We start from the raw sequence: 26,909 nt of genomic DNA on the forward strand, positions 1-26,909 counted from the left end.
ATAGAGCAAATAAACATTCTAAACCTATTAGATTATTCAGAAATCAAACAGGACAGTAGAAAACCTTTTAAAAGTTTCTTCCAAAATACCAATTATGTTGTGTACTTCACAATTATTTTTGAATTTGTTATCAATTTTCATGTTTTGTTGACAAACATACAATTGATATGTAAATTGCTTGAGCTGATCCTTTCTTTCATAAGTGTGTCTTTTTGTCATGTACCATCGTATTCTACACATTGAAGTTCCTCCATAAAAGTTTGCTGAATAGCTTGAATTTCATCCCTCCTTTATTTATGGATGTTTGAGTTACATGAACTGCATTTCTAAGTGAGTTGAAGAACTTGCAAATGTCAAAGAGGTTGCCAGAACCAAAATTGAACAAAATTATTTTAGAAAATTCTTTCCTAGGCTTCTCAGTTTTCAAATGTGATTTATTTATTTTCTTTTTTAAAAATGAATTTATTGGGGTGAAATTGGTTCACAAAACCCTTCACGTTTCAAATGTATAACTCAATAAAACATCTCCTGCACACTGCATTGTGCAACCACCATCCCAAGTAAAGTCTCTTTTCATACCCATCCCCATTTACCCTCCTTTGCCCACCTCCACCCACCCCCACCTCCTTTCCCTCTGGCTATCACCACATTGTTGTTTGTGTCTATGTGTTTTGTGTGTGTGTGTGTGTGTGTATTTTTTACTTGATCCCTTTACCTTCTTTCACCCAGTCCCCCAACCCCCTCCCCTCTGACATCTGTCAATCTGTTCCATGTGTCCATGCCTCTGTTTCTATTTGTTCATCAGCGTATTTTGTTCATTAGAGCCCACATATAAGTGAGATCATATGGTATTTGTCCTCCGTGGCTGGTTGATTTTAATTAAAGTTTAAAGAGAAAAGGAACCCGTTGGAAGGATATTGGAACTAAATAATTCACTTCTGGTGAATAGGGAGTTTGCAGTTTGAGCTAATGGCATTCATTACACTGATTAAAAGCAGTGAGCCATTTTGCCCTGTTTATTTTCCAAACCAGTGTTTTCAATAAGAGGGAGGGTGGTATTTGATGTTTTATGTGATGAGGTATTTACTGATGGGATGCTTTGACTTCTAAGTTAAATTGATAACCACTTGAAAGGAATGTATCAGACAAAAGAACAACTTCTTTTCAAGAGCTGGACCATTTATCCCAGGTTGAGACAGTGAGAAAACAATTGAGTAGCTTTTATTGCCACCAGCTGTGTTATGGCTGTTTGAACAAATGGAAGACTAAAGAAACTGTGCAACACCATTACAAAGAGTGCCACACCAAATCAGCATTCCTTTGCCTAATAAATATTGCATTTGTAGTTGAAGAACTTATAATTGCTTAGATTTTCATTGCTGGGAAGAGTCTGCTGCCTTTTGAAGGCTCATCCAGGTCCATCAAAGTGGAGACTTCTAGACTTCCAGAGAAGGGGCTGCTTCCGGGTTTGTAGCAAAGTTACAGTTATGTGTCCTGCAAACGTACATCTATATCTGCAGATACTATGAGTGCTATATACCGGTGTATAGTATATGTATGGAATATGCGCAATATGTGCTTATTCCAAAATAAACAGCATGAAAAGTAAAACAAGCCGTCTAAGCTGAAAAATTACACTTCCTCATCAAGGAGTTCCAGTGATTAATATCATTTGGCTACTCCAGGGCTTTGGAAAAAATGAGAAGTGGGTGTTCAAATGTTTTAAGAGGTAATTTTCCAAGCAATTGAGCAGGTAGTTAAAAATACCTTGTTTTCATTTCCTTGCCTGAGAAAATCCTGAAGTCTAAAGGTTTACAGAGAGCAGAAGCTTCACTGAATAGAGCCTGGAGTGCATGCCCCAGATGTAAATCCCCACACTTGACAGTCAGCAGAGTTCCTTCAGTACTACATGGAGTCATTGTGTTTGAGATATGAGTATGGGAACTGGGCCATTCTGTTGACCTAAATATTTAATTTCATGGAGATTACTGGTGTACTTGCTTTTTTAATAACGTATTAATTACTATCATTTGAGTGAGATGATCTCCTGAATTTGATTGAACGGATCAGACCACAGGCAAGGATGAGAACAGGGTTTCTTGGCCCCCCTTTTTTGACCTCTGGAACTGGATCATTGTTGCTGGGCTGGTTCTGTGCATTGTAGGATGTTTAGCAGCATCCCTGGCCTTGCCTACTCAATATCAGTAGAAGCCTCCCTCATGTTGTGCCTACCAGAAATGTCTCCAGACATTGCCAGATGTCCCCCATGGGGCAAAATCATTTCAGTTGAGAAACACTGTGATAGACAGTGAGCGCCTGGCAACTGATACTGGTCCTCATTCATCCCTACGTTCTCAGTGCTTATCAAAATGCCTGGCGTAGAGTTAGACCTCAATCAATGTTTGTATACATTTTTTAAAAGATGATTTAGAGAAGAAAGGTGATTTATTTTCCTATCACCTTTTCTGCCATTGATTTCTCACATTATTAGTAGTAATAGAATATAAAGCCTCAAGGCTGCATTATTTATAAAGAGCAAAAAAATCAGAAAAAAATACTTGAATGTCTTCTAATGCAGAAAATGGCCAAATTAATGTAAGACATTGCTTCTGTGGAATATTACCCATTTATAAAAATAGGTCATCCACCAAATCTTTTAAATAATTCTGTTTTTTTTGAAGTAGGTTATAAACTTAAAGGATGAATTGTTTTTGAATATATATATTAAAAACATGAGAAAAATGCTAAATAATTATGGTTGCTTCTGACATTATGATTAGATTTTATCTGTACCCCTGAATCATTATGGAGCAGGTGTCTTCTTTTTCTTTGGTGTTTAGAAAAGCCAAATAAAATAAACAGAAAAACAGCTAAGTCTGCATGAATTTTATATCATCATTTGAAATGGCATTTTGTTCTTTTAATGAAAAGATGAAATAAGTGATTGGCTCTACTTACTATTTCTGAAATTGTTACCCAGATTTTCCTATAGTCAAATTAGTTGATTTTTATTGTAACATTCTTACCTGTAAGAACAAAAGCAGCATTAAAATTGATTCAGCATGCTAAACATAACCTTGAAAGAATACACAGTTTATTTAATAACAATTATATGGAAATTCTTTGAAACATAGAAGAAATTTTGCAAAATTTGTCTGAATTGCAAACATGACTGTGTAATTTTGGTTATCACTTACCGTTATTACATACCATTATCTTATAGTAAAATCTTTTTGTAGAAACTATAATTAGGGCAGGAAATATAGATTCTATAAGCGTAAAGTGTATGATTTAAAAAGAATTACACATTCTCTATTAGATTCACATATGTGGCTCTTTTTGTACACATGTACTCTACATATACATGTGAAAATTGAAGTTAGATTGTATAGGAGCTATTTGTGAATTAATCCCAGATCTTTTGCCTAAGTACATTTTACGTACGTACATACATTCTTAGAAATGGCCACAGCTTAAAACGTTAAGAATTCCCATTCTGCCTCTCCCCATCATGTTGAACCTGGAAGTCCATGTATTTCGGGCTGCCGTATGTTTGAGTAAGAAGTCAAAGCTCAAATACTTGGCACTAGTTTCCTGGTTGTTTTGATCCAGCTGTAGAAACCAACTTTGGAACCTGGAAATGCCGTGATCTCACATTTCATGCACCGCCTGCCTTTCCCTCAGCCTGAACGTTTTTTTTTCTCCCACCTGAATTCCTGTTTCTGTCAAACCTGAGTTTGAACAGCGATTTCTCAAGGTGGGCATTTTGCGATGCCCTCTCTCTGGGATCCCCAATAGTGTTCACGGCCCCCTGTACTTCCCTTGACATAGCACTTTAGGATAGAATGGTGAGCCCTCCTTGGCTGTCTGCCTTCTCCAGGAGTCTGTAAGCTTCCCTGAGGGCAGAAACCGGCACAAGCCATTCACCTCTGCCCCTTTAGCATCTAACAGAGTGCCCCACGCATAGAGAGAATTCAACAAATGTTTGATGAGTCAGTGTGTGCCTGAAAGAAGGAAGTCATAATTCCATTCTCCTTGGGAGGAAAGACTAAGATATATCAGAAACAATTCTTTATTTTTTATTTTTTAAATTTAATTATTGTTCAAGTACAGTTTTCTGTCTTTTACTCCCATCCCAGCCCCCCCCCCCCCCAAACATTTCTTAAGTAAGATAGAGTACGGCATCATTCACCGAAAGGTGATGGGACATCAAAGCTCAGCTTTTCTTTTGCCACCAAAAGTTGTAACTTGCATTACGTGGAATTTGGGAAGTGCCAATTTTAGTGGCACCATAGATGATCACAGAATCACGATATTCTAAATATTTACTCTTTTTATTTGTAGGATGAGCACTGCCAGTACTAATGATTGTAGTTTTCACACTTGGATTGAACAATACCAGTTAAAGCACATTTATTTTAAAATCTGAGTGTTGTAGGGGTGCTTTTCTCATTTGGAATGTAATGGACCTTTCAGTCTCCTGGGTATGTTTTAACCTTATAACTATATTAATTCTTTCTTGTGGAGACATAGTTAATTAAGATTCACACACACACACACACACACACACACACACACACACACACACACAGCATGTGCAGTAATAGTAACCCCTTCTGGGAGGCAGTGAGAGGGAGGGGGCATTTTTTTCTATAGTAGGTAAGTTTTCTGATTTGGTTTTGTCTTTGTCTTCTTGATGTTGTCTGAAGGGCACGATTCTGGACATCCTTCCCCTCCTTACACAGTTTCTTCTGAAATGTGTCTGTGAAGTTTTGGGTAATTCTTGTCCAAATTTTTCTCACATATTAACCTTAGCTCAACTGATATTAAAGCAAAATAATATCCAATAGTATGTTTATTGTTTACTGTGATCACAGAATTTTGTTTCTTGTTGAAATTCACAATGTTTTGGGGAGAAGGGGATTAGCCTGCCCCTCACTAATTCATAATCAATATGCATATAAGGAGCACTAAATGCATAAAGAGATTATATACAAGGATCAAGAAGCTGTATTTCCATAGGTAGAAAATATAATAGAAGACGTCTCTAACATCAGCCCCCAAATAAAAGAACATGGGAATAAATCTAATAGGAGAGACACAGTATCATTGTGTACAAACATGATCTTTAGTGAAAGTAATTTGAGAAGATCTAAGTAAATAGAAAAATATTCTTACAGGTCAGAATACTCAATTTTAAATGGTTCATTTTCTCAAACTGAGCTATGGATTCAGTGAAATTCTAATTATGAACAATAATTCTGAATGTTAAATTTAAAATTTGTACAGTGAAAGAGAAAAAGAAGCAAGTCAAAGGCCAGGAAAAGATATGTATGACATACGTATGACAGAGGTTTAGCATTCAGGATATTGGAAAGAAAGGCAAGTAACCCTAGTGGAAAACAGGATAATTAAGAATAGTCAAGTCTGGCCCTGGGTGGCATGGCTCAGTGGATTGAGTGCTGGCCTGCCAATCAAAAGGTCATCAGTTTGATTCCTGGCCAAGGCACATTCCTGGAGTGTGTGGGCCAGGTCCCTGGCTGGGGGTGCATGAGAGGCAACTGATCAATGTCTCTCTCACACATCAGTGTTTCTCTCCCTCCCTTCCCTTCTCTCTAAAAATAAATAAATAAAATCTTTTTTAAAAAGAGAAGGGTTAAGTCTGATAAAATGAAATCCAAATGGCCACTCAACAGCCAAAATGTGATGGGGAAATACACACAAATTAAATACTGGGGTGTCATATAATTTCCTATACCTATCAGACTGGCAAAATGTAAAGTTCAATGATACCAAGCCAGTGTTGGGGAGGGTATGGAGCAGCTGGAAATTTCACAATAGTGGGAAGTATAGGTTCATACCACTCAGGAGAGTAATTTATTCACATACACATAGTCACATTGTGTATCTTATAAGGGCCCAGAAATTCCGCTGGAAGATATAATCTCATAGAGATACTTTCTCATGTGTACACAAAGGAACTTGTAAAGGACTATTTGTTTCAGCATAGTTCATAATACTGAAAAACTGGAATCAAACTAAATATCCATCAATAGAAAAAAAAGAAAAAATTGAGGTATATTCATGAATGGATTATGTGGCTTTGATTATGAATGAACTAGACAGATATCAATATAGGTAGATATATAAAATCATGGATAATTCTTACAAATATGTTTACACTACCATGTTATTTAGGATTATATACATACAAAATAAGATCAAAGACATGCCCAAGAGTGATAAGTGCTACCTTCTCTATGAAACTAGAAATGGAATTAATGATGGCCTAGCATGTATATTGAGTAGACAGCTCATATTGAAGGAGGATAAGGCCAGGGGGGAGCTCACCCAAGAGCCGGTGTGGATCTTGGCACAGTATTTCCGCTAGCAGTCCATTTTAAACTCTTGCATGGAACCTAGCAAATACAACTCCTCTCCTGTTCTACAAATACTTTTTTGAATTTCTTGGGTAATATATTCAGCACGTATCAGCTTCTTGTGATATTATTTTAACATGTCTTTCTGTAATTGTTTTTTAAGTGTGGCTCTTGAGTTTTTGGGAATGTTCTGAGTTCTGATTAATCATTGCACATGCATTTTGAATAGGGACATCTGTCTCTGCAGCATATAATGTCTCCTGACATGCCATTTCTCAGCTTGACAGAGCACCTCTAGAGGGCATAGGTTTAATAAGAGAGAACATGTGATCCTTTTCTAATGCAGAGAGTGGGTGGTACATTTTATAATGAAATAGCTAATAGATGGATCGACAGCTTATCCAATTTACTTTTATTCATGATCCAAATATAAAACTAGGAATAATGCTTATTCATTTTAGCCTTTATAATATTCACTACAAAAATTTTTAATATGAGAATATTGCCTAAATAAGTTTGGTTATAATCATAGTAGACAGTGACAAAATGGCTTCTTTGTCTTTTTCTCCTATTTTTTTCTTTTTGTATTCTTATTGCTTTTATTTTATACCCTAAATATCTTCTTGCATCCTATTATCTGAGCAAAGTTGACATTTTGAAGCATGTTGAAACACTGTAAATTTTGAAACATGTAGTTTTTATTGTTTTAAATTCATTTGGGTACTATTTTTCTCCTTTTTGTATTTTACTTAATCTCTATTGTATTTTTTTATTACCCTTTAGTCCCCTTTTATTCCCTCCCCCCAGCAGTCACCACACTGTTGTCTATGTCCCTGAGTCCTTTTTTCTTTTTGCTTGATTCCTCCACCTCCTTACCTCCCCACCCCCCACAGCTGTCAGCCTGCTCTGTCTCTCTGAGCCTGTCTCTATTTGGCTTGTTAGTCCAGTTTGTTCATTACATTCCACATATGAGTAAAATCACATGGTATTTGACTTTCTCTGACTGGCTTATTTCACTTAGTATAATGTTCCCCAGGTCCATCCATGCTGTCACAAAAGGGTCAAAATTTCTTTTTTGTGGCTGAGAAGTATTCCATTGTGTAAAGTTCCCATAGTTGTTTTATCCATTCATCTATTGATGGACACTTGGGCTGATACTATCATTACCAGCCACTCAGTAATCACGGCACAATTCTTATAAACAACAATGGAGCTGCAAAGATGAATGAATGAGTGTTCTGGGGCCTGAGAGGATGCTCCAGTTTCACATGAGAACTAGAGAAAAACACCTTCATAATGGCAAAGCATGAACACTCAGGCAGAAGGAGGAATGATGGCGTACAATACTGCAGAACTAGTGACCAGGTCTGCTTGAGGGAGGGACGCTGGACAAGCTGATGGAGAAAGTTGATTCCAATCTAAAATGTGGAAGCGAGTGAGCCAGCAATGAGAGGGGAGAGGGAGTGAGAAGGGACAGACAGGTGTGACAGCGGGAGCAGACGGGTATAGGAGGAGAGTATGAAGTCTTGGCTGGTTTAATGCAACATGCGAAGTTCCTTGTCCACGCAGTAGAAGGTGTTTGGGGAAGATGACAGATGAAACTGGAGGGCAGTCTTCATTTACGTATGAACTGTATAGTCCTTTTCTTCTCTTTTGATAGTTTCTGCCTGTCTCTTCTATCTTGTCTGGCGTTACCCCAACCCCAACCATTTCTCAGCCATTTGAAAATGGCTCCCTGGTGGTTATTTTTTCCCTCTCATTTCCTCATTTTTCTAACAACTTCTTTCAACTACCTTGGTTAATTTCAAATAGGGGAATTAATTTTAGTTACTGTGTTCAAAAGATTTTATTAAAAGGTCCCACCTTTGATCCAACTAAGTGGTTAGCCAATATACTAATTAAAATAATGCACATAGTTATAGTTTAGCATGCTTGGTTAATTTATCTGTGTCGGGGGTACGTAGTAAACACAGTTCTTAATGATGTGCACCTTTCTTTATGCAACTAGTCAAGTCTTTTCCCAGGTCTGCGGCCTCGCACGTGCTTCATCCCACAATCAGAAAGGCACGCCATCTTCAACGTTTCTTTTGTAGAAATCTCGTCTCCTTTGAAGTATTTTAGTTGTTTCTTAACTAGCTATTTCCCGTTTCTGGATGCTTTGGTAACTTTTCAGAGCATTTAGAGATCATGTGACATTCCTTCCAGCTGCAGAAAATTATCTTTTTATTTCAGAATCCCATGGTCTGTGGAATGGGTTTTCAGGTACTTCAAACACTGCAAGAGATTAGTTTCCCCATCCAGAATGTTTTCTCCAAGCAGTTCAGAGGTAGCATTTGTTTGTTCACATTTAGCAATGATATTTGAAGAGCTTTGAATGGACTGCTTTATTAAAATAATGGAAGAACTTCATAGAGGAAGAACTCCCAGGGAAGAGGTTAAAGAATATAAATAGCTCTGCTGAGAGTGCAACAAAGTTCCCTATTGTGCTGTTGCCACAGCAGCACCAATAATTCAAAACACGGAAATGGAGTCTCGTGTTTAATATAATACAGACTTTTCCCTAGAACTTCTGTGGTCTAGGGTTTTTCGGGGATAGTCTGTTTATCTACAGATGTCTAAATTTAGATGTGCCTTTTATGTAACATGGCAAAAGAGAAGTACTTAAAATTCTATAAGATGCAGTTCTTTCTTAAGCATTTTTTGTTTGTTTTAAATTGACCTTAAACCATCAGGAATTTTCCTGCCGAAGTAATGCCTCAGGACATTGTGAGTTTGCGCATATCGAGACGTAATTTTTTATGCATCTCACGTTCCATTTAAAAAGGTCATTTTGAAAGATGTATGAAGAGGTGTTTGGTAATTGGAGAAAGAAAAATGATTTTTTTTTGTATTGAACATTTAACCCCATGACAAGAGCTGCCTTTTCTATGGGAGGCAATGTTTCTATTCTGAAAGCTCATGTTGGAAACTCAAAAATCTGGATGTAGTTGTTTGGGCATTTTTGAGTGCACTTTATGTCATTTTAGAAATAAATTGGAAAGATATTGAACTGCAATTTTAGGCACATATAAAATTTAAAACCACTGCAAAAAAAGAAAGAAAGAAATACCAACGCATGATAAAAGCTTATTTACAAAGACATTTTTTGAATGTAGCAAACTACTTTTTACTAAATGGACTTGACCCAACATAGTGGATAGAGGCCTCCCTTAAATTTTACAATTATTTTGTCCCTATGTTAGCTACTTTATCTCACTGCCTGCCTACTTGGCTTTTGAGCCACCAATTTTACCCTCCCTTTTTTTTTTAACTAAAAAGTAAATGCGTAGACAATTCTGATTGTTATGGTATAAGAATAATTGAAATGATTAGGGAAATTTTCATGTTCTGATCTTCTCTATCCAGTGACATCATGATGAGGATGATGCAAAAAACTGGCCAAATGTATATCCAGAGTGAATGTTGGTATTTTATCCATTAAACAAGGACACCTGTTGCCTAGAAACTAATTTTCTCAAAGGCTTAATTCATGTACTCCATATAAATTGGTCAAATATTTTTACATAAAAATTTCATTAAGGAATTATGATTCCATTTTTCACTTGTCTTCTATGTCTAGTGTTTAAAGGGGAATTTTGAGTGTTGGAAGGGAACTCAGAAGTTTAAGAAAATAATTTTTGTATTACCATAAAAATGACTATAAAGTTAAAAAGGAAGTAAACAGAAAATGAAAATGTATTTATTCAGTCAGAAAACATTTGTTAAGAAACTACCTCTGCCCAGTATGTTTCTAGGCATTGGAGATAAAGTATTGAACAAGACAGGATAAGCTCATGAAACTTACATGTAATAAATATTTAAAGAGAAGATTGGGATAATACAATAACCTATTGAGGTTTTCAATATTGCTATGAGTCCTTCCTTCCACTCACTCACTTATCCAGGCAATATTTGCTTACGAGATCATCAAAATTTTTATTATGTATCCTAATCTCACTGTCTTCATGCAAAGTTATCATTTCCAATTACCTAAAAAAATACAGTTTTAAAAATTAAATGATGTCACATGTCCTTTGAAAACAGAGTCAGAGGTATCCATTTCAGACCTTCGTTTCATTTTGTCCCAACCCTGACTGATGCTTTACTTTCGGGAAGGTGTGCGTGAGGAGGATAAAGGGTGAGGTTCAAGAACAGAGCTTTGTTGGCGAGTTCAAAGCAGGATCAGGTGAAATGTGTGCCGGAGGATACTAAATTTTCTCTATGATGGCCAAGTTTTGTGTGGTATTAGTGAGCATGATAACTATTTGCTGACTTCTGTTAGTAGGTTTTTCTCAAGAGGAGGAAAACATTAGATAGTCTTGCTGCTCAGACTTCGTACACTTCGTGGAGCATGCTTTTGTAGGTACCGTAAAAGAGAGGGGCTGACAAAGCCTTCTGTGACTAGCCGTCTTTAGGTGACGAAAATTGAGGACCTGGTGAAGGATTTCGGGAAACCACTTAATTGACTCTCTTTTGAAGGAAAATGTATTTCAGAGGATAATAGCCTAAGATTTGACTTCACAGCTTCAGTGTAGATGAGAAATCCTTCTGGCTGAACTCTATAGCGAATGCTCAATTACCTTAGCTTCTATTGAACCATATTCTAAACACCTTCTTTTGTAACCATCACCTTGCACAGAAGTCTATATTTTTAGCCTTTGAGCAGAGCTCAAGCACTGTATTTAGACATCTGACTTGAAGACTAAAATTTGCTCAGTGAGCAGAACAAATGTTCAGAAAATAACATTTCAAGGTTAGAGTTAGTGTCCTGAATAAAATTCCTTTTCTTCTCTTTCACCCTATTGAATATAACATAAATAATGTACCCTGACGGGCTTTCAAGATTAAAAAGGCAGTGAATAACCATGAGCTTGGAGAAGGAAGAGGGAGAAATTAAAAATTGAAGGGGCTTCTGTTGAACAATTGTTTGCCTGAAACTAAGTACATGTTTTAGTCCTTATTCCAGAGCATCATGGATCTTAAAAGGATTTAAAAAATATATAGTAAACCTTTTAGAAAAAGAGCCCCAAATGAGCCTACAGCCAACTTAAGAAATACTGAAAGAACATAACACACAGCCATTGTAATATTCCTCTCAGAATGCAGAGAGGACTATTTAAATATTGTTTATGATTAGTTGAGGTAATTGTAATTATCAGTTTTTGACCATTTACAGTATGCTAGTCGTTGTGGGAAGGTCCTTTGTGTAACTGACCTTATTTAATGTTCATAGAATTCTATGAAATGGACCTTGTCAGCCACATTTTATAAATGAGAAAACAGAGGGCAGAACATTTAATGATATTCCTCGGACTGTATAGTTAGTGAGTGAGTGGTAATATATTATAGATATTGCTCATGAAAATCCCAAAATGGTGCCCAAGACACCCTGGTGTTGAAAAATAAAACTATTTCCCTCCCTTGGGGAATGGATGAGAGTGCTACATCCTGATTATTATCCTTAAACAAGGTATTGCAAGGCCCCAGGAGCCTTTCCAGACAGGGAAGTCATATGTTTGCACTGAGGGAAGTGATCATCAATTGGTGAAACTTCTTTAAGAATTCAGATCACTTAGATTGTGTGTGACTTGGTCAAGAACTTATTCCTTTGTATCCCAGGAGGCACAAGGGTATTATAACTGCATTTCACAGCGGGGCCATACGTAAGTGGATATGGGCACTCCCTCCTCCTTGCTGCCTGGTGGAAGGGATGGGCTTTACTGAGCACAACCCAGTCTCTAAGAGAACAGCACCAGTTAGAGCCCATGAATGTTTGCATGATCATAGGTTCTCATTCTTGGGACTAGGGCTGAAAGAAATATTGGCACTTCAGGCTGATTTTTAAGCACTGCATTTAGACAGGAATATGGAATGTGTGAAACCCTTTGACTCTATTCTGATTTCCAATTTCCTAACACTTAAAGTACACAAGGAGATATTCCCTAGTTGGGCATAGGAATAAGGCAAGATGAGAGAGAGGAGGTCAAAGGTCAGTTTGAAGATTCCTTTTAAACTTGGTGAAATACCAAGTTCATGTAGCAGAAAGTATGGCAGTGGGCTGACTATTATTTACTAAAGTGATTATAATTCCTCTTTGAAGAATGGATTGTCAGTACTCAAGGATCTAAAACAGAGATTTTAAAATACTGTGATATAATTCTATTTAGTTATAGCATATATAATTCTATTTACTTTTTCACAACTCTTAGAAGTTATCACAGTTATTTATAGATAGGAATATTCAGCCTGGGGAAATTAAATAATTTGCTCAAAGGGGAACAGCAGTAAATAGCAGAATTCAGCTATCTAATACTTTGAATTATAGAAAAATATTTAAAACAAATCAAAACACTCCCCCCATTTCTGTGTTTGTAGAGTATTCTGTCCATCCCTCCACCCTGGCCCAAATAAGGAGGTAGAAAAACTGTGGCAGTTAGACATCTATCCAAAGCCTGTGTCGTGTCGCTAACTGTCCGCTGTGGTCAGCTTCCTCAGCCTTCCCTGCCTGAGTGCCGCGACGACTCCATGCGTGTGAATAGAGTGCAGTGTGGGAGGGGCCACGTTCACGACGGCTGTCGTCATGAAAGGTTCCGAGGCAGTCTTCACACGGTTTTCTATTATTTCATTATATGAACATATATTATTTAATAATTTAAAAATTTCCTTTAAAGTCAACAAAGTAATTATGAATTTTGTTTAGCATTTACAAATAATGTTTAAGTTACCAATTTAAATGCACACACATATATACATATTTATTTTTAATTAAACGGTGGCCATACAATGGCTGGAAACGTGACACTCTGGGGCCACTTCTGTCTTACACAGTGGGGTTATGAGTTGGGGCTTTCAGTCCAGTAAACGCGGCCTTCATTATACATTCAACTGAGTTCTTTTTTCCAATTCTCTGTAAGCTCTTATTTTATCTTCCACCCTAGTAACTACAGAGGAGGCAAACATACTTGTTTTTCTTCTTAATCTCATTTATTTCATGATTCTCAAAGTAATTTCAAAACTACCACAGGTGAACTATCTAGATTCCAAAAGGAATTTCTTCATGCTAGGCATTGGTTTTATAGTAACTTTTGGTTCTCCACTTACCAACTATGGAATCTTGGTCACTTAACCTAATGTTGCGGTAAATTGGTTTCCCCATCTGTAGTGTAGAGGTGAGAAGATTTAACCCTCAGGATTGCTGGGAAATTTAAATGACTTAAATTTTCAGGTGTGTGGTATCATGGAGAGTGTACAAAGAGAAAGTTCTTTCTTCTTCACTTGATTTAAATCCAACACTTGCTGTAGCAATGTCTCAGGTTTAAAAAAACAAGTACACTGGATACGGATTTCAAAAATCTCTTTTTAAGTGTATAGTAGGTTCCCCTTATCCAAAGTTTCAGTTACGCACAATGAGCTGTGGTTTAAAAATATTCAATGAAAAAGCCCAGAAATAAACAGTTCATAAATTTTAAGTTGCACGCCATTCAAGATCAGGATGGAATCTCGAGCTTTTAGGCCCTGTCCGCCTGGGGCAGGCGTCATCCCTTTGTCCAGCTTCTCCATGCTGGGTGCACTACTCGCCTGCTGGTCATTGCGTAGCCATCTTGGTCATCAGATGGACTGTTGTCGTGGTGTGGAAGTGCTTGTGGTCAAGTCACCTTACTTTTTAATAACGGCCTGAAAGCACAAGAGTAGGGATGCTGGCAATTCAGCTAGGCCACAGAGAAGCCCTAAGGTGATTCCTTCATGTGGAAAGGTGACAGTTCTTTTCCTAATAGGGTATTTGATCATCTCACTTCATCACAGGAGGGGTGAGTACTAGACAATAAGATATTTTAAGAGAGAGAGACAACACTCAGATAACTTTTATTACAGTATTTTGCTATAATTGTCCTATTTTATTACTAGTTATTATTAATCTCTTATTGTGCCTGATTTATCAATTAAACTTTATCATAGGTGTGTATGTATAGAAAAATATTGTGTAAATAAGGTTGGGGTCTGTCCCTGCTTTTAGGCATCCTTTGGGGGTCTTGGAACAGACCCCTTACAGACAAGGGCGGGGCAACTGTATCTGAATCTCTTGGTGGAGTAATTAAGATGACCAGATGGGAATCCTTTCCCCACGAACATGAGGCTGATTTCGCTCCTAATCATCTGTTTGCCAGTCAGGCTTCACATTATTGAAGAGTAAAATATAAAATCCACAAAGCCAAAGTAGCAATCAAATACAATTCCTGAAGCCAAAAGACCAATTAAAGGGCACTGGGATATGTAAAAAGTCTCTGGCACTGTTGAAATGTGCTAAAAATTTTTAGATGTCTTCAGATTTATGAAGTATTTTTTGATTTGCCACTCAAAGTAGGAAACTTGGTCAAAAAGAAAAAGTAAAAAGAAGCATGTAAAATTTCTCTATACTCATACCATTCAGAGGTAACCACTCTTCACATCCTAGGCTCTTATTCCAGTTTGTTTTCTACTAAACATAGCAGGTTCCCAAATGATAGCATTTTGTTTAAAGTTGTTTTTTTCCCCTAATATTGATGAGAAATAAAAAACTCAGTTCTCAGCTGGACCCACAGTCTGTGTGGAGTTAGTGTCCTCTCCCCATACGTGTCTCAGTGGGTTTTGCCGAGGGCTCCAGCACCCACCCACATCCCAAAGCTGTGCCTGAGGGAAGTAGGATGTCTCCATCGTCCCAGTCTGAGTGAGTGTGGATGTGGGTGTGCTTGTGATGAGTCCCGTCCGGGGTGGGGCCCACCTTGCACTCTGAGCCGCCAGGAGAGGATCCAGCAACCATGACCTCGAACTGAAGTAATCGGGGTAGAAAAGAATTCTTTTACTTGTTTTTCTTTTTTTAATTATTTATTTATTTAATATATTTGATTAATTATGCCATTACAGCTGTTCTATTCCCCCTTCATTCCCCTCCACCCTGCAGCTCCCCACCCCACCATCCCCCCTTTAGTTTATGAACACATGTCTCAAGTTTTTTAGATTCTATATTTCCCCTACTATTCTTGCCCTCCCCCTATCTATTTTCTATCTACCATCTATGATACTTATTTTCTGTACCTTCTCTGCCCTTCTCCTTCTCCCACTCCCCTGTTGCTAACCCTCCATGAGATCTTCATTTCTATGGTTCGCTCCTGATCTAGCTGTCCTCTTAATTTGCTTTTGTTTTAGGTGTGGTTCTTAATAACTGTGAGTTTGCTGTCCTTTCATTCATCTTTCTTAAATGTGTGTATAACTCACACTTATTTCAATGATTAATATTAGCAGGGTTTGAGTCTTTAGAATTTGGATGTTTGATGATGCTTTTCTGACCAGAAATATGCACCAGGGACTAAACTCTTGTTTATGTCAATTAGCCTATGGCAAAAGTGCCTTCAGGTTGCAGTTTCCAAGAACCTAATGGATTGGCAACTTTACGTGAGGACTTTCTGTTTGTAGTTGCATTTCATGTATGAGGTGTGAGGCTGTGAGTGGAGTGTGTTTATGTTTTAGGATATGAGTAATAATACACACGTTTTTGTACCTTTTTACCTTATTTAACATTAGATTATAAACACTTTAGTGCCATTAAAGATTTTCAGTATTATGACTTGTAGAAGTTCTAATTCATTATATAGTCATACCATAATTTATTCTATTATTCCCCTTATTTGGGGAACTGATGGCATTCCACATATGGAGTTTGCAGGTGCTCAGCCACATTTTAAAGTAATGGTGTGATGGACATTCATTTACATAAATCACTGTCCAAATCCCTTTCATTTATTTTTCCTTTAGAAATTGTTCTGACAAATAGAGTCCGTCTCAAGGATTGTGAACTTGATAAAGGATTCTTGATATATTGTAACCATTTTTTTCCAGGGAAGGTATACCAATTGACACTTCTATAAGTAGTATAGGAGAGTGCTTTTCAGATTATATATGCTTGTCATCATCATATATTAGCATCAATTGACAGAAAAATGTTCATCTGTTATAATTTGCATTTATTTGATTACTTATGAAGTTGAACACTGTGTCATTACGTTTATTGAGGAATACACTCACACACACACCCCGTGATTGGTATCCTTTTTTTTTCAAGCAAATACTAGATATGTTGTATTCCAATCTCAATTTTTAAAAATCTATTTAGATGGATGTCAATAAGCAATATCTTGATTAAAAATAATTGCTTCAACAGCAAGCTTAATCAAATGCTTAACAGTGTAAAGAGACTACATTTGGGATTCTTTCCTTTGAAAGTCGTGCTGCACGATGCGATGGTTGTAAGACTTTCATGCCTCCTTTTGTGCCTGGCAATGGGTAACGTTGTTTACCTTGGGTTGCCCAACAGTGTCAGACTAGCAACTTTCAAACCTGCGAACACATCAGAATTGAAAGCTCTAACCGAAAGGAAGGATTTCGTTCACACACTGTATAATCTCTTGCTTCTGCAGAACTGCAATGCATACACTGGAAGACATGTTGAAGGACTCAAGCTCCAGTCAGCATGGAGCGCAAGATTGGAGACAGAGTGAGTTTCTGTCCAAAGTAAACACTAGCGTGGCTGTACGTCCTAAAAGGCAACATCTCCAAAAAGCATGTCATGGTTTCCACACTAGTGTTACTATAATTCTAAAGGTTCCCCCATGAACAAAGCCAAAGGGGGTAGGATGGAGGGTGGGAGGGGGGATGGCTGAGGTGGGGGGAATGGAGGGGAAAAAATGGACACAAGTTTACTTGAATAATAATTTTAAAACGCTGAAAAAAGTTCTCTTCTACACAGTCTGTTGGTACATTTTTATAAATTCGAAAGAAATCAATAGTAATTACAGAGTTTTCAGTTTGTATACATGTGTATTTTAAATGGTTTTAGTAACTATGATTATTTACAAAGGTATTAGCTTATTTTTCCAGGATGTCATGTTTGGTTCCTACAGGGATCAGCTTTGAAACATTTCCATTAAATATTTCTAATTTGGGTGAAATTACGTTTTTATGGGAGTGAAATGCAGTCCAATTCTTAGCAGATTGAAGGATAAAACTGGATTATATGAAGAGAGGTTTTATAAAGTATTTCTTAAACCTTAGAGGAAGTTAATAAAATAATTTTATTGAATTCAAACATGACTCAGCTTCTAATATTAATTTTGTAAATAGGAAAAAGGTAATTCCATTTTAAAACGTCTTCATTTTAAAGGTTAACTTTATTATTATTATTTGGCACATAGGAAAACTTATTTTTTTACCTCTTTTAAAGCCTAACTCTTTTTTAATCAACACACAGTTAGAGGGCTTCCTGTGTCTCTCACATTCCGTCTTAGACCCCGCCTCTGGGCCTGGCCGTCTAACAAAGGGAATAAAATAATGACCTATATATCCGGAACACAACATAGTAAGCCCAATTACTTGATCACAACCCATATTCTGATTTGTAGACAAGTTAATTTTTATATCTGGTTTTTAGGCAGTTGGAACATGGAACACAATGGACTATTTGTGAGGAATTTCATTTGTTTGTCCATTTTAATTGTGATTCTCTCCAAATGTGCTCAGAGAGGTCTTCATAACTACCATTCTCTAATTTTCAAAAACTAAATATATGAAATACTTTCTGTTGCTTATTTCTTATTGTAAAACCTTGTGTGTTCATTTTAACAAAATTAGAAAACTCTGGAAAGTAAAATGAAAAATGTATATAATAATAGAGAATTCTTGTTAACATGTTAGCTGATGCTCGAATCTATTCTATCTAATTGACATAATACTTGTTTTTACAAAATGGGATCAAAGTACTCAGTCATTTGCTTGTTACACTGAGTATCATGTCTTTGACATTACACACTTTATAAATGCCATTACCTTTTTTTTGGCAATTAATACCTAGATCATGTTAGCCTGCAGACAGATTTTTATGACCCCCAAAGTGTTTGCCAACCTTTTGAAAAAAGATTTCTTATAAAAAATTATCTAGATGTCTACTTTCTCTTGAAAGCTGGGCAGCTCTCTCGTGCTCCTAATCTGCCTGGTGCCGTGCTAGGAGCCTGTTGTGGCTGCCGGGGGTGGCCGGCCTTCGCTGAGCCTGCACTCAGCTTTCAGGGTGGCCCTCCCCTAGCCTCCTTCACTCCTCCGGGGTCCTTCCTGCCTGACTCCTGAAGCCAGCTGAGTTGCACGGCTAGTGGCTTGTCTAGGGTCTTGGTTCACAATGACGCACAGCTACCATATACTCTCCTGTTTTATTATTAGAAACTTAACTATGAATTCATTTTTCTCCATTTGGACAATCATGTCACTGATACAACGCAGCTTATGGAACCTGAATAACCAACACACACAGCATTATTGTGTGTGTTTGAAGTTCCCTTGTACAATACAGAAAAGAGGAAATGTTGAGACTCCTTTAAAATCTTTTATGAATAAAGAATAATTCTCAGTTCCTAGAAGAGAATATTAGTCATTCATTATATTTTCTTTACTTCTGTAGTCTGTAGTTTGCCTTAGCAAACTACTACCTGGGCTTCGGTTCATCTTACTTTTATTTTATTTTATCATGTGCCTGTAAGTCTGGTTCACTGTTTCTTATTTCAGCACTAGATTTTATTCTGATGTCTGTTCAACCCTCTAGTCTTTCACTTTCCTACCCTTCTTGTAAGGACTGGCTTCTTATTACTCTTCATCCATGTTTACTCATTGGTAACAGGGCAGACACTGGAAGACTTCTTAAATGTGTGAATACTCATGCCTGAGAGCACTTTATGATTTATTTAAAAAATACTGTATAGAGGTTGAATTGAGAATCTGTGAGTTTCATTCTAGGTTAGCAAAAGAGGCTTTGCAGAGTATTTGATTTGAAAGTGGGGCTTTGTGCTAAATAAGCTTAATATTCTAGGTGATCATGGAGGACATATGTCAGTCCTAAAGAGGCTTCCAGAAAGACATTGCTTAGAACTAATTTGTGCCTAGCCTTAGAGGCTAAAGAAACGTGCTCAAGGATTTCAGAGAGAGGCGAGTTGGTATGTTTGATGGGGGAGGAGGCAGGCTGCACAGTTTTAGAGAAGGGGAGGATGAGGGTAGTTCTCTTTTTCATTTTTTTCTTCCCTTCCTTCTGCTGTAGCACTCTGTACCTTTCCTTCTTCCTTCTATGATGATACAGATGCAGCTAGATGTGTGTGAGAGGGATTGAAGCAACTTGATCATGCATGTGATGGGTTGATTTTAGGTACTTGGTCTCACCTCAAACTCAGGCAAATACAAACATTTGACCTTAAGGACATAGAACTACATAGCTGTTGCTCCACAGGGGACATTGTAGGTGTGATCTCAGAGTTAAGCATCACCTGCATTTCACTTTATTATACTACATTTTCTTAGCTCTAATTAGAAAACAATCCTAAGGAGAGAGACAGCAGGTGCAGTAGGTCTCCAAAGTTTTTCCCTCACCTGTTACTAGTGAGTTACACTGAACAGGGGGATGGCTGAAAATGGAAGGGTGGTGGTAGTGAATTGCTAGTTCCCTTAACCTGCCTCAGTTGGACAAATTTAAGTCTTTTGGCAACACCATTATCACATGTGAATATATGAAAACAGCTCTGAAGAACATTTTCTCAGCCAATAAGAGGCAAGCGTTAATGAGCCTTCAATGATGATTTGGTTTTCAGACATTCTTTTTCTTAATGCCATAACCCTTACATTTGGTGCAAAATGCACTTCCAGGTGATTATTCCAGATTTCACTAAAATGCCACCCATATAGTAGCTCAGAAAATTGCATGTTGTAGGGTGCTGGGGTGATGGTGTTTTGTATGCTGCAAACTTTTGCAGTTGTATCAACATATCAAAAGTACTTTATCACTGAAATATGCCTTAGACACTGTATTTTCTTCTTGTTTATTGCAGATCTTTTATACCTGGGGGACAAAAAACAAACAGTTCATAGCTTCTTCAGAGCACATTTATTTTTCCCTTACTCAGAGGCCTACATCGGCTACATTGTCCTATGTTTTAATTGCTGAACTTTAGAGGAAGACAATGGCCTGAGCCAGGGCCCCAAATTGTGGAAGTTTCTATATCTGGTAAACTGGCTCCATTCCAGGGCAGAATAAATTATCAACAAATGGAACACCAGCTACTTCCCACACATCTTCTGATTGCATTAAAAATCACTCCCCTTCCCACCTCACTGAATGAGTTAGCTCAGAGTATGCAGCTGGCAGACATTCTCTCCTCCTCCTCCTCCTCATTTTGTTGAATGCTGGTTTCTGTAGTCTATCAGGCTTCTTATTAATAGTAATAAAGTGTTCATTCATTAACTGTCTCATGCTTAAGAGCTAGATACTGTCATTCTCCTTCCCCTCAAGTTAGGCTGTTTTTATAAAGTTGTGCTGTAGCAGGAAAATGAGCTGGAAAACTGATTTTGTGTCTGTAGCATCAGGTACTATTTAACCAGAGGGAGGGACTGATAAAATTAGCAAGTTGACTAACCACTTCCTTTCCTGGTGGCTCTTTAATATTATAACGGATACAGAAAAGTTCAGAAGGACTGGGCTAGTTTTCGAAACCACAGCACACTTTGGCAAAGAAGGAATGCACAACAGAACGGGTAAGTTTCTTTCTTTTGATTTTTTTAAGAGAACCATGAAAAGGGTATGGGGGTGGAAATTTTGAAGTTTGACTATGCAAATAGTCTTTAGTAATTTGTAGGCTGTGAAAAAATAAACCTATAAGGAGGAGGGAAGCAAAAGGTTTTGCAGTTAACAGCAGTAGCTTCAACAACAAACCCATTAGTGTGATTCTGGGAATCTCTTTATTGTTCCAGATAGAGAAGATTAAGACATTCTGAGGGGGGGGTTCTTATACTAGGGAGATTTTTAATAAAATGTTTCTACGCTCTCAGTTCTCAAAACTGAGACTGGAATTGTCAGCAGAAGCGCTGACTTACTGAACCAGAGTCCCTCTGGATCTTGAAACAGCTTAAGATCCTCAGTGTGCTTCTTTGTGGTTGAAGTTTTTATTGCTTTTAATTTTTTTTATTGTGGGACATCTCAAACACAAACAAAAGGAGGGTGAACAGTGTATAGATTTTCATGCACCTATCACACAGCACCCGGGGTTGTGAACTCAGGGCTCACAATGTTTCCTCCACACCGCCTTGGTGCGCTCCCCTTGGTGTGAGTCTTGTTGAATCATGATACAGTATTTGAAATGTACCCATCAAGAACATTGAAAGAAGGAGGCCTAGCATCTCCTAAAGGCTCATCCCAGCACAGCCATATAAGTTTTAGAGAAATACTGTTGCAGAAAATTCAGTGAGGAGTCCAAGAAAGCAAGACCAAGTTTCCAATGGTTGTTTTACCAGTGTGAGTGGGAATAGAGGACAATAGTTAAGATCATGAATGTTGTTTGGGGTCAGATTTTGTCTCCATTATAATCCAGTGACCACGTGGAAGTTTCTGAACCTTTCTCTGCCTTGGTTTCCTCCCTTGAAAGTGAGGTTATAATGCTACTGATCCTTCAAGGGTAGGCGACAAGGAGACTGTGCCTGGAAAGACTTTGCAAACCGCTGAGAACCGACTGCTGCTGAACTGTAGGTCAGCCACAGAACTGTTTGCTGAAATTAATAGTGAAGACGAGATGTGTTTAAACAGAAAGCCAAACCTGCATTGAGGACCATTGTTTTTCTCCTGATTATTTATTTGGTCATGTGAAGCTAGGAAAAATCCCCACCGAAATATCTTACTTGCTAGTGGGTCCCTGGACACCCCTGTTCCTGCTCTTCCCCTGCTCACCCCCCACCCCCCGAGCCCCAGCTCTGAGTTAATTCTCAGAAAACACTCTCAGAGCTCTTCTGCCTATCTTCTCACTTTGAGCACGAGGGAGTAAAATTTGTCTAAGCTCACAGATCAATGAGTAGTTGAGGTGATGGCATGCACCCCTCTAATCCCTGGGGTGGGGGTTGCCTTTTTGGGGTTCAGGCACACCAGCTGGGTCTGGGAGGCTGCCTCATTTCTGAGATCTTGTCCTCTTGGACAGAAGTTTCCAGCTTGCCTGGCCACCCAGGGTTGCAAGCTGCTCAGATTTTTTTTTTTTTTTCATTAGTAATGAAGAAGGTACAACTCTGAAGATGGCAAATGGGGAGGTGAGGGCCTTTTGTAGTTTATTACTTCTCTACCATATTCATACTAATGGATGCTATTTATTGAGCATTTACTATGTGCCTGCTGCTGCATTGGGTGATGTTCTCATTTAATCATCCTAATGTCCCTCTGTGACACTTACTGTTAATGTCATCATTTTATACACAGGGAAGCTGGGGCATGGAGAGATTAAGCAATTGACTTTCATTATCCAGCTAATAAGAGACAGCAGGATTTTTTTCTGGGTCTTTTTGACTTAACCACTTCTCAGAGCATTTGTCCATAACAAATCAGTTTATCCATACACGTGCAATAAAAAATGCACCCGTGATTTTACTCTTGGCCATCCTGAAGGTGAAAATCATCAATATTCCTTTAAAGCAAGCTGAATGGAAAAGCTCTTGTCTAGCAATAGCTTTCCTACAGTGAATTTTAATAACGGCTAATTATAAGTTGTAAATTTGTCATAAATCTTGACAAATACAGAGGCTGGTGAGGCCCGGGGTAGAGTTACCACTGTAATGAAGCAAATAGTGAACTGAGAAGGTAGAAAAAAGAAATGCTTTTTTAGTAAATTAACTATGCCTCAGTGGTGGCTTTTGTTTTTAAGGCCATTTGTCTCTCTTGGGTTTCTGTAAGTGGTGGGCGAAATTTGTCTAAGTCAATTTTCAAGAACACACAGTGCTGTTGTAAAACAAACGATAAACACTGATGCACTGCAGAAGTAAGAATTGGCTGCATCTTCTGGGAGGTGCTGGAAAGAACTGGGGCATGCACAGTCAGACATTTTAGAAACCCGGCATTGACTTTTAGTGCTCTTTCTTTTAGATTACTGGTACAACTGTAAAAATAGAACCAAGTGTGTGAATGAAGGGAGAGGTTAATTTCACAACTTTGGAGGCATTTTTCCCTTCCAGTGGAGTAATGGTGCTTTCACAATGTTTTCCTTCACTAAAAGGGACACTGTCTGGAATAACCAGTTGAAAATGACAGCATCAGATATAAAATGATCAATTTACCAGGCAATCTGATACAATCAGCAGTCTTTAAGCTTTCCTTCATTGACTACGGACTTTTGTTATCTTGGTAGGATCAGCCTAGTTCACTTATAAAAACATGGGGAGAGATTTGAAACACTGCTCTCATTTTGCAGAGATGGGAGGGGGTAAATGGGGTTGAGGCCCCCCCCAGTGGGGGCTGGCAGGGGCAGGGGAGTGCAGGGGGAGGGTCATCGTTATAACGCATCTTTGCATCCTTAAATCTTTGAGAAATAAAAGAGGCTATTTAATACTGGTGATTACACACCATTTTTTCCTAGAATTCTCCCACCATCTCATTTAATGTCTATATCTCATAAGAACATACCATTCACAATTCATGAAGTAGGATTTAAGGTTGGAAATGTCCATATTTGTCATGGTTAGAGACAAGTCCAGAAGTGCCATTTAGCTTGTCAGGGTCCTCAGCTTTGTGTGATAGTGTCATTTCTGATGGACTTTTATCTCTCTCCCACCACTGATGACTTAATACCATGCCCTCGTGCTTCCAAATCTACCTTTTCTGTCCTAATCTTTAACTTACTCACTGCTTTATTGTCATTGCTGTTTGGGTATTAATTTTTTTTGTTAAAAGTCTTGAATAAATAAAGCATTATTTTTCCTCAAGGTGAGTGCTCTCTTTTTCTTTTGCACATTTAGTCACCATTTTTTAGTACTACCTGCCTCAGAGATTCAGAGATCAATAATCACAGCTCCTACCCTCTGAAAGCTAACAGACTAGACTAGTGGGTGAAACAAAGTCATATGAAGTCAGTGAAGCTGTAGTTCATAAAATACATTCCAGCTTCATTGGACTGACAACATTGGGAACGGCAGTGTGTGTGTGTGTGTGTGTGTGTGTGTGTGTGTGTGTGTGTGTGTGTGTGTGTAGAAGAGCCCAAGCTCTGAGATTAGAGAGCTGTGGTTCAATCCTGTTATTCTGTGACTTGGGGTATTTTACCAATTTTTCTAAGCCTTGATTTCTTCACCTGTAAAATAATACTGAGCTTATAGGGGTGTTGTCTGAATTATATGATAGGACTGGTCTATGTTAAATATTATTATAGCAGGACATATATAAATTGAGGGGATGGGGGAAAGTCTCTCTCAAAAGAACTTTCCTTGAAGATGAGCCACAATGACACAGAAAGATCCTTCTCATCCCAGGAAACTGTGTGCCTAAGTGGTCAAGAATTTGGCCTGTCTGGGAAAGAGAGTAAGAGCCAGGATGGTTGGAACACGTAAAAAGGGGAAAGTTGCTAGGAGGCGTCAACAGCAGAGTGCAGACTGTGCAGGACCAGGAGGTCATGGTAGGGAGGTTGCATGTTGTTATAAGTGCAATCAGAAGTGATTGAAAGTTTGCAGAGGAAATTACATTATCTGAATACTATTTTTAAATTAGTCGCAGAGTGGAGACCAGATTCTCAAGGAATAATAGACATGTAGAAACAGATTAGAAAACTCTTGCAGTAGATGGCCCAGAAGTGATGGGGGCCTGGACCAAATAGTGCCTGTGGGGATGACAGCGATGGATGGAGTTGAGAGATCTTGTATTATCAGTACACTCAGTAGAGAACCACATAAGAAGCCGAGACTGAGGAAAGTGTCCATCACGGCCTTGACGTGAGCAGTGGGGTCTAAGGAGACTTTATGTATAATGATGGGGTCATTGGAAGAGGAGCTGGTGTGGACATCTCAGTTGAAATGCTTTAGAGACATTTAACAGAGTGTGCCAAGTAGGCAGCTGATATCATATGGATGGTATGTGAATTCATGGAATTGGGTGTGATCATGTAGGAGATGATATGAAGTGAGAAAAGCTGAAGGCCCAGGACTCAACCATGGGAAGCACCACAATTTGGAAGACAGGTACAGGAGGAGTAGTCGGTGAAGGAGATGGGTAGGTAGTGCCCAGAGAAGAGGAGAACCCAGAAAACAGTATTCAGGGGAAAGGAGTAATTAGCTATATTGAAAGCTAATAAAGTATCAAAAAAGATGAGTTTTGGTAACATGGAGTTCATTGGCTTATAAGAATTAGGCAGAAAATTCAATTTCTTTAAAATGTTACTGAATTTTAACATATTCAAAATCTTACTATCAACTGATTGAATAAATGCATGAAAACTAATACTATTTAAGACATATGTTTGTTTCCTAGTTGGAGTACATTTATAAATTTCCTTATTTTTTTCATGTAACTGTATAACATTCCAGGAAATGATAAAATGTTTATGCTGGTCTAAATTCAGTTTCCTATATACCAAACTGCTTGAGATCATCACTTCCTTCATATTTATGTTCCCAATGTCAAGGCCCCTGGGCGTTGCTGCTGGGGACGTCTCTGGGGGGTGCCATTCACACAATGGTTCTCCACTGAGGGCATTTTCATCCTCTAGGGGGCATTTGGCAATGTCTGGAGATATTTTTGAATGTCACAACTAGAGGCAAGGTATGCCACTGTATCCTAGTGGGCAGGGGACAGGGATGCTGCTAAATAGTCTGCTGTGCACAGCACCACTTCACCTGATGAGGAATTACCTGACCTGAAGTGTCAGTGGCGCTGAGCCTGACATAGACTCTGATGCAGAGGAGCTCAGTGCCCACTCTGAGGCCCTGGCAGCTGAAGTTAATTCACAAGCGGTTTCTGCAAGGGAGTGGGGATCTCTCACTCTGTTTTTCATTATCTACCAATACTTTACATAGAAATAGTCTTTGGATTTTGTTTGCATCTTGAGACTTAGTAGAGAACCGTGAGTAAATACAAGTAAAGTGCATTTGTATAAAGTGCCTCTACAGAAGGAATTTCCAACAGAATTCATCTATACGGTTAGAAAAAGAGGGCAGTGCTCCACCCAATGGATGTTAGGCTTTTTACATCGGAGTTGGAACCTTTAAGTAGAATTAGTTCCTTAGTGAAAGTGTGTATTAGGGAAGTTTAATATTAAAAAATAATTCAAAAATGTATTGGATTGGTTAAAAAAAAACCCTGTAAGGACCCAATTCTTCATTTAGAAGTGAATCTTTATTTTTACCTTATTATAAAATAATTCATATATCTAAAATTGTGTGTATGTGTGAATGTAGCGAATTCTTAGGTACTCATAACCAACTTAGAAATTGAACAAACTATTATCAGTGAAGCCTCCTGTGTGACTGTCTCCCGCCCATCCCCAGGAAGCACAATTCTGAACTTTGGTTTGTTTCTTTAATTTGTGTTAACATTTTACTATGTATATATGTGTACCTAAACAAAGTAATAACTTAAGTTTTAAAAACGTCTATAAAATTAAACCATTCTCTTACACCAGACACAAAAATTAATTAAAA

The 26,909-nt window shown here is 38.1% G+C and overlaps 1 protein-coding gene across 4 annotated transcripts in view; it reads left to right on the plus strand.

Annotated features, from left to right (window-relative positions):
- HDAC9 (histone deacetylase 9) overlaps nucleotides 1–26,909 on the plus strand; it is an 841,506-nt gene that overhangs the window by 164,629 nt on the left and 649,968 nt on the right. For 2 of the 4 annotated variants that reach the window (XM_053655072.1, XM_053655074.1), the window contains exon 1: nucleotides 16,884–16,947. The exons of 1 other annotated variant lie outside the window; for it this stretch is intronic. In XM_053655072.1, coding sequence (XP_053511047.1) covers nucleotides 16,896–16,947 — 52 coding nt within the window. In that variant the 5' untranslated portion in view covers nucleotides 16,884–16,895. Of the gene's footprint in view, nucleotides 1–16,883; nucleotides 16,948–26,909 lie in introns of those variants that run through there. One more of the 4 variants, XM_053655073.1, reaches the window with a different exon arrangement.

The sequence above is a fragment of the Artibeus jamaicensis genome, unplaced genomic scaffold (assembly GCF_021234435.1).
Source record: "Artibeus jamaicensis isolate MK-2021 breed Jamaican fruit bat unplaced genomic scaffold, CSHL_Jam_final contig_923, whole genome shotgun sequence".
Lineage (NCBI taxonomy): Eukaryota > Metazoa > Chordata > Mammalia > Chiroptera > Phyllostomidae > Artibeus > Artibeus jamaicensis.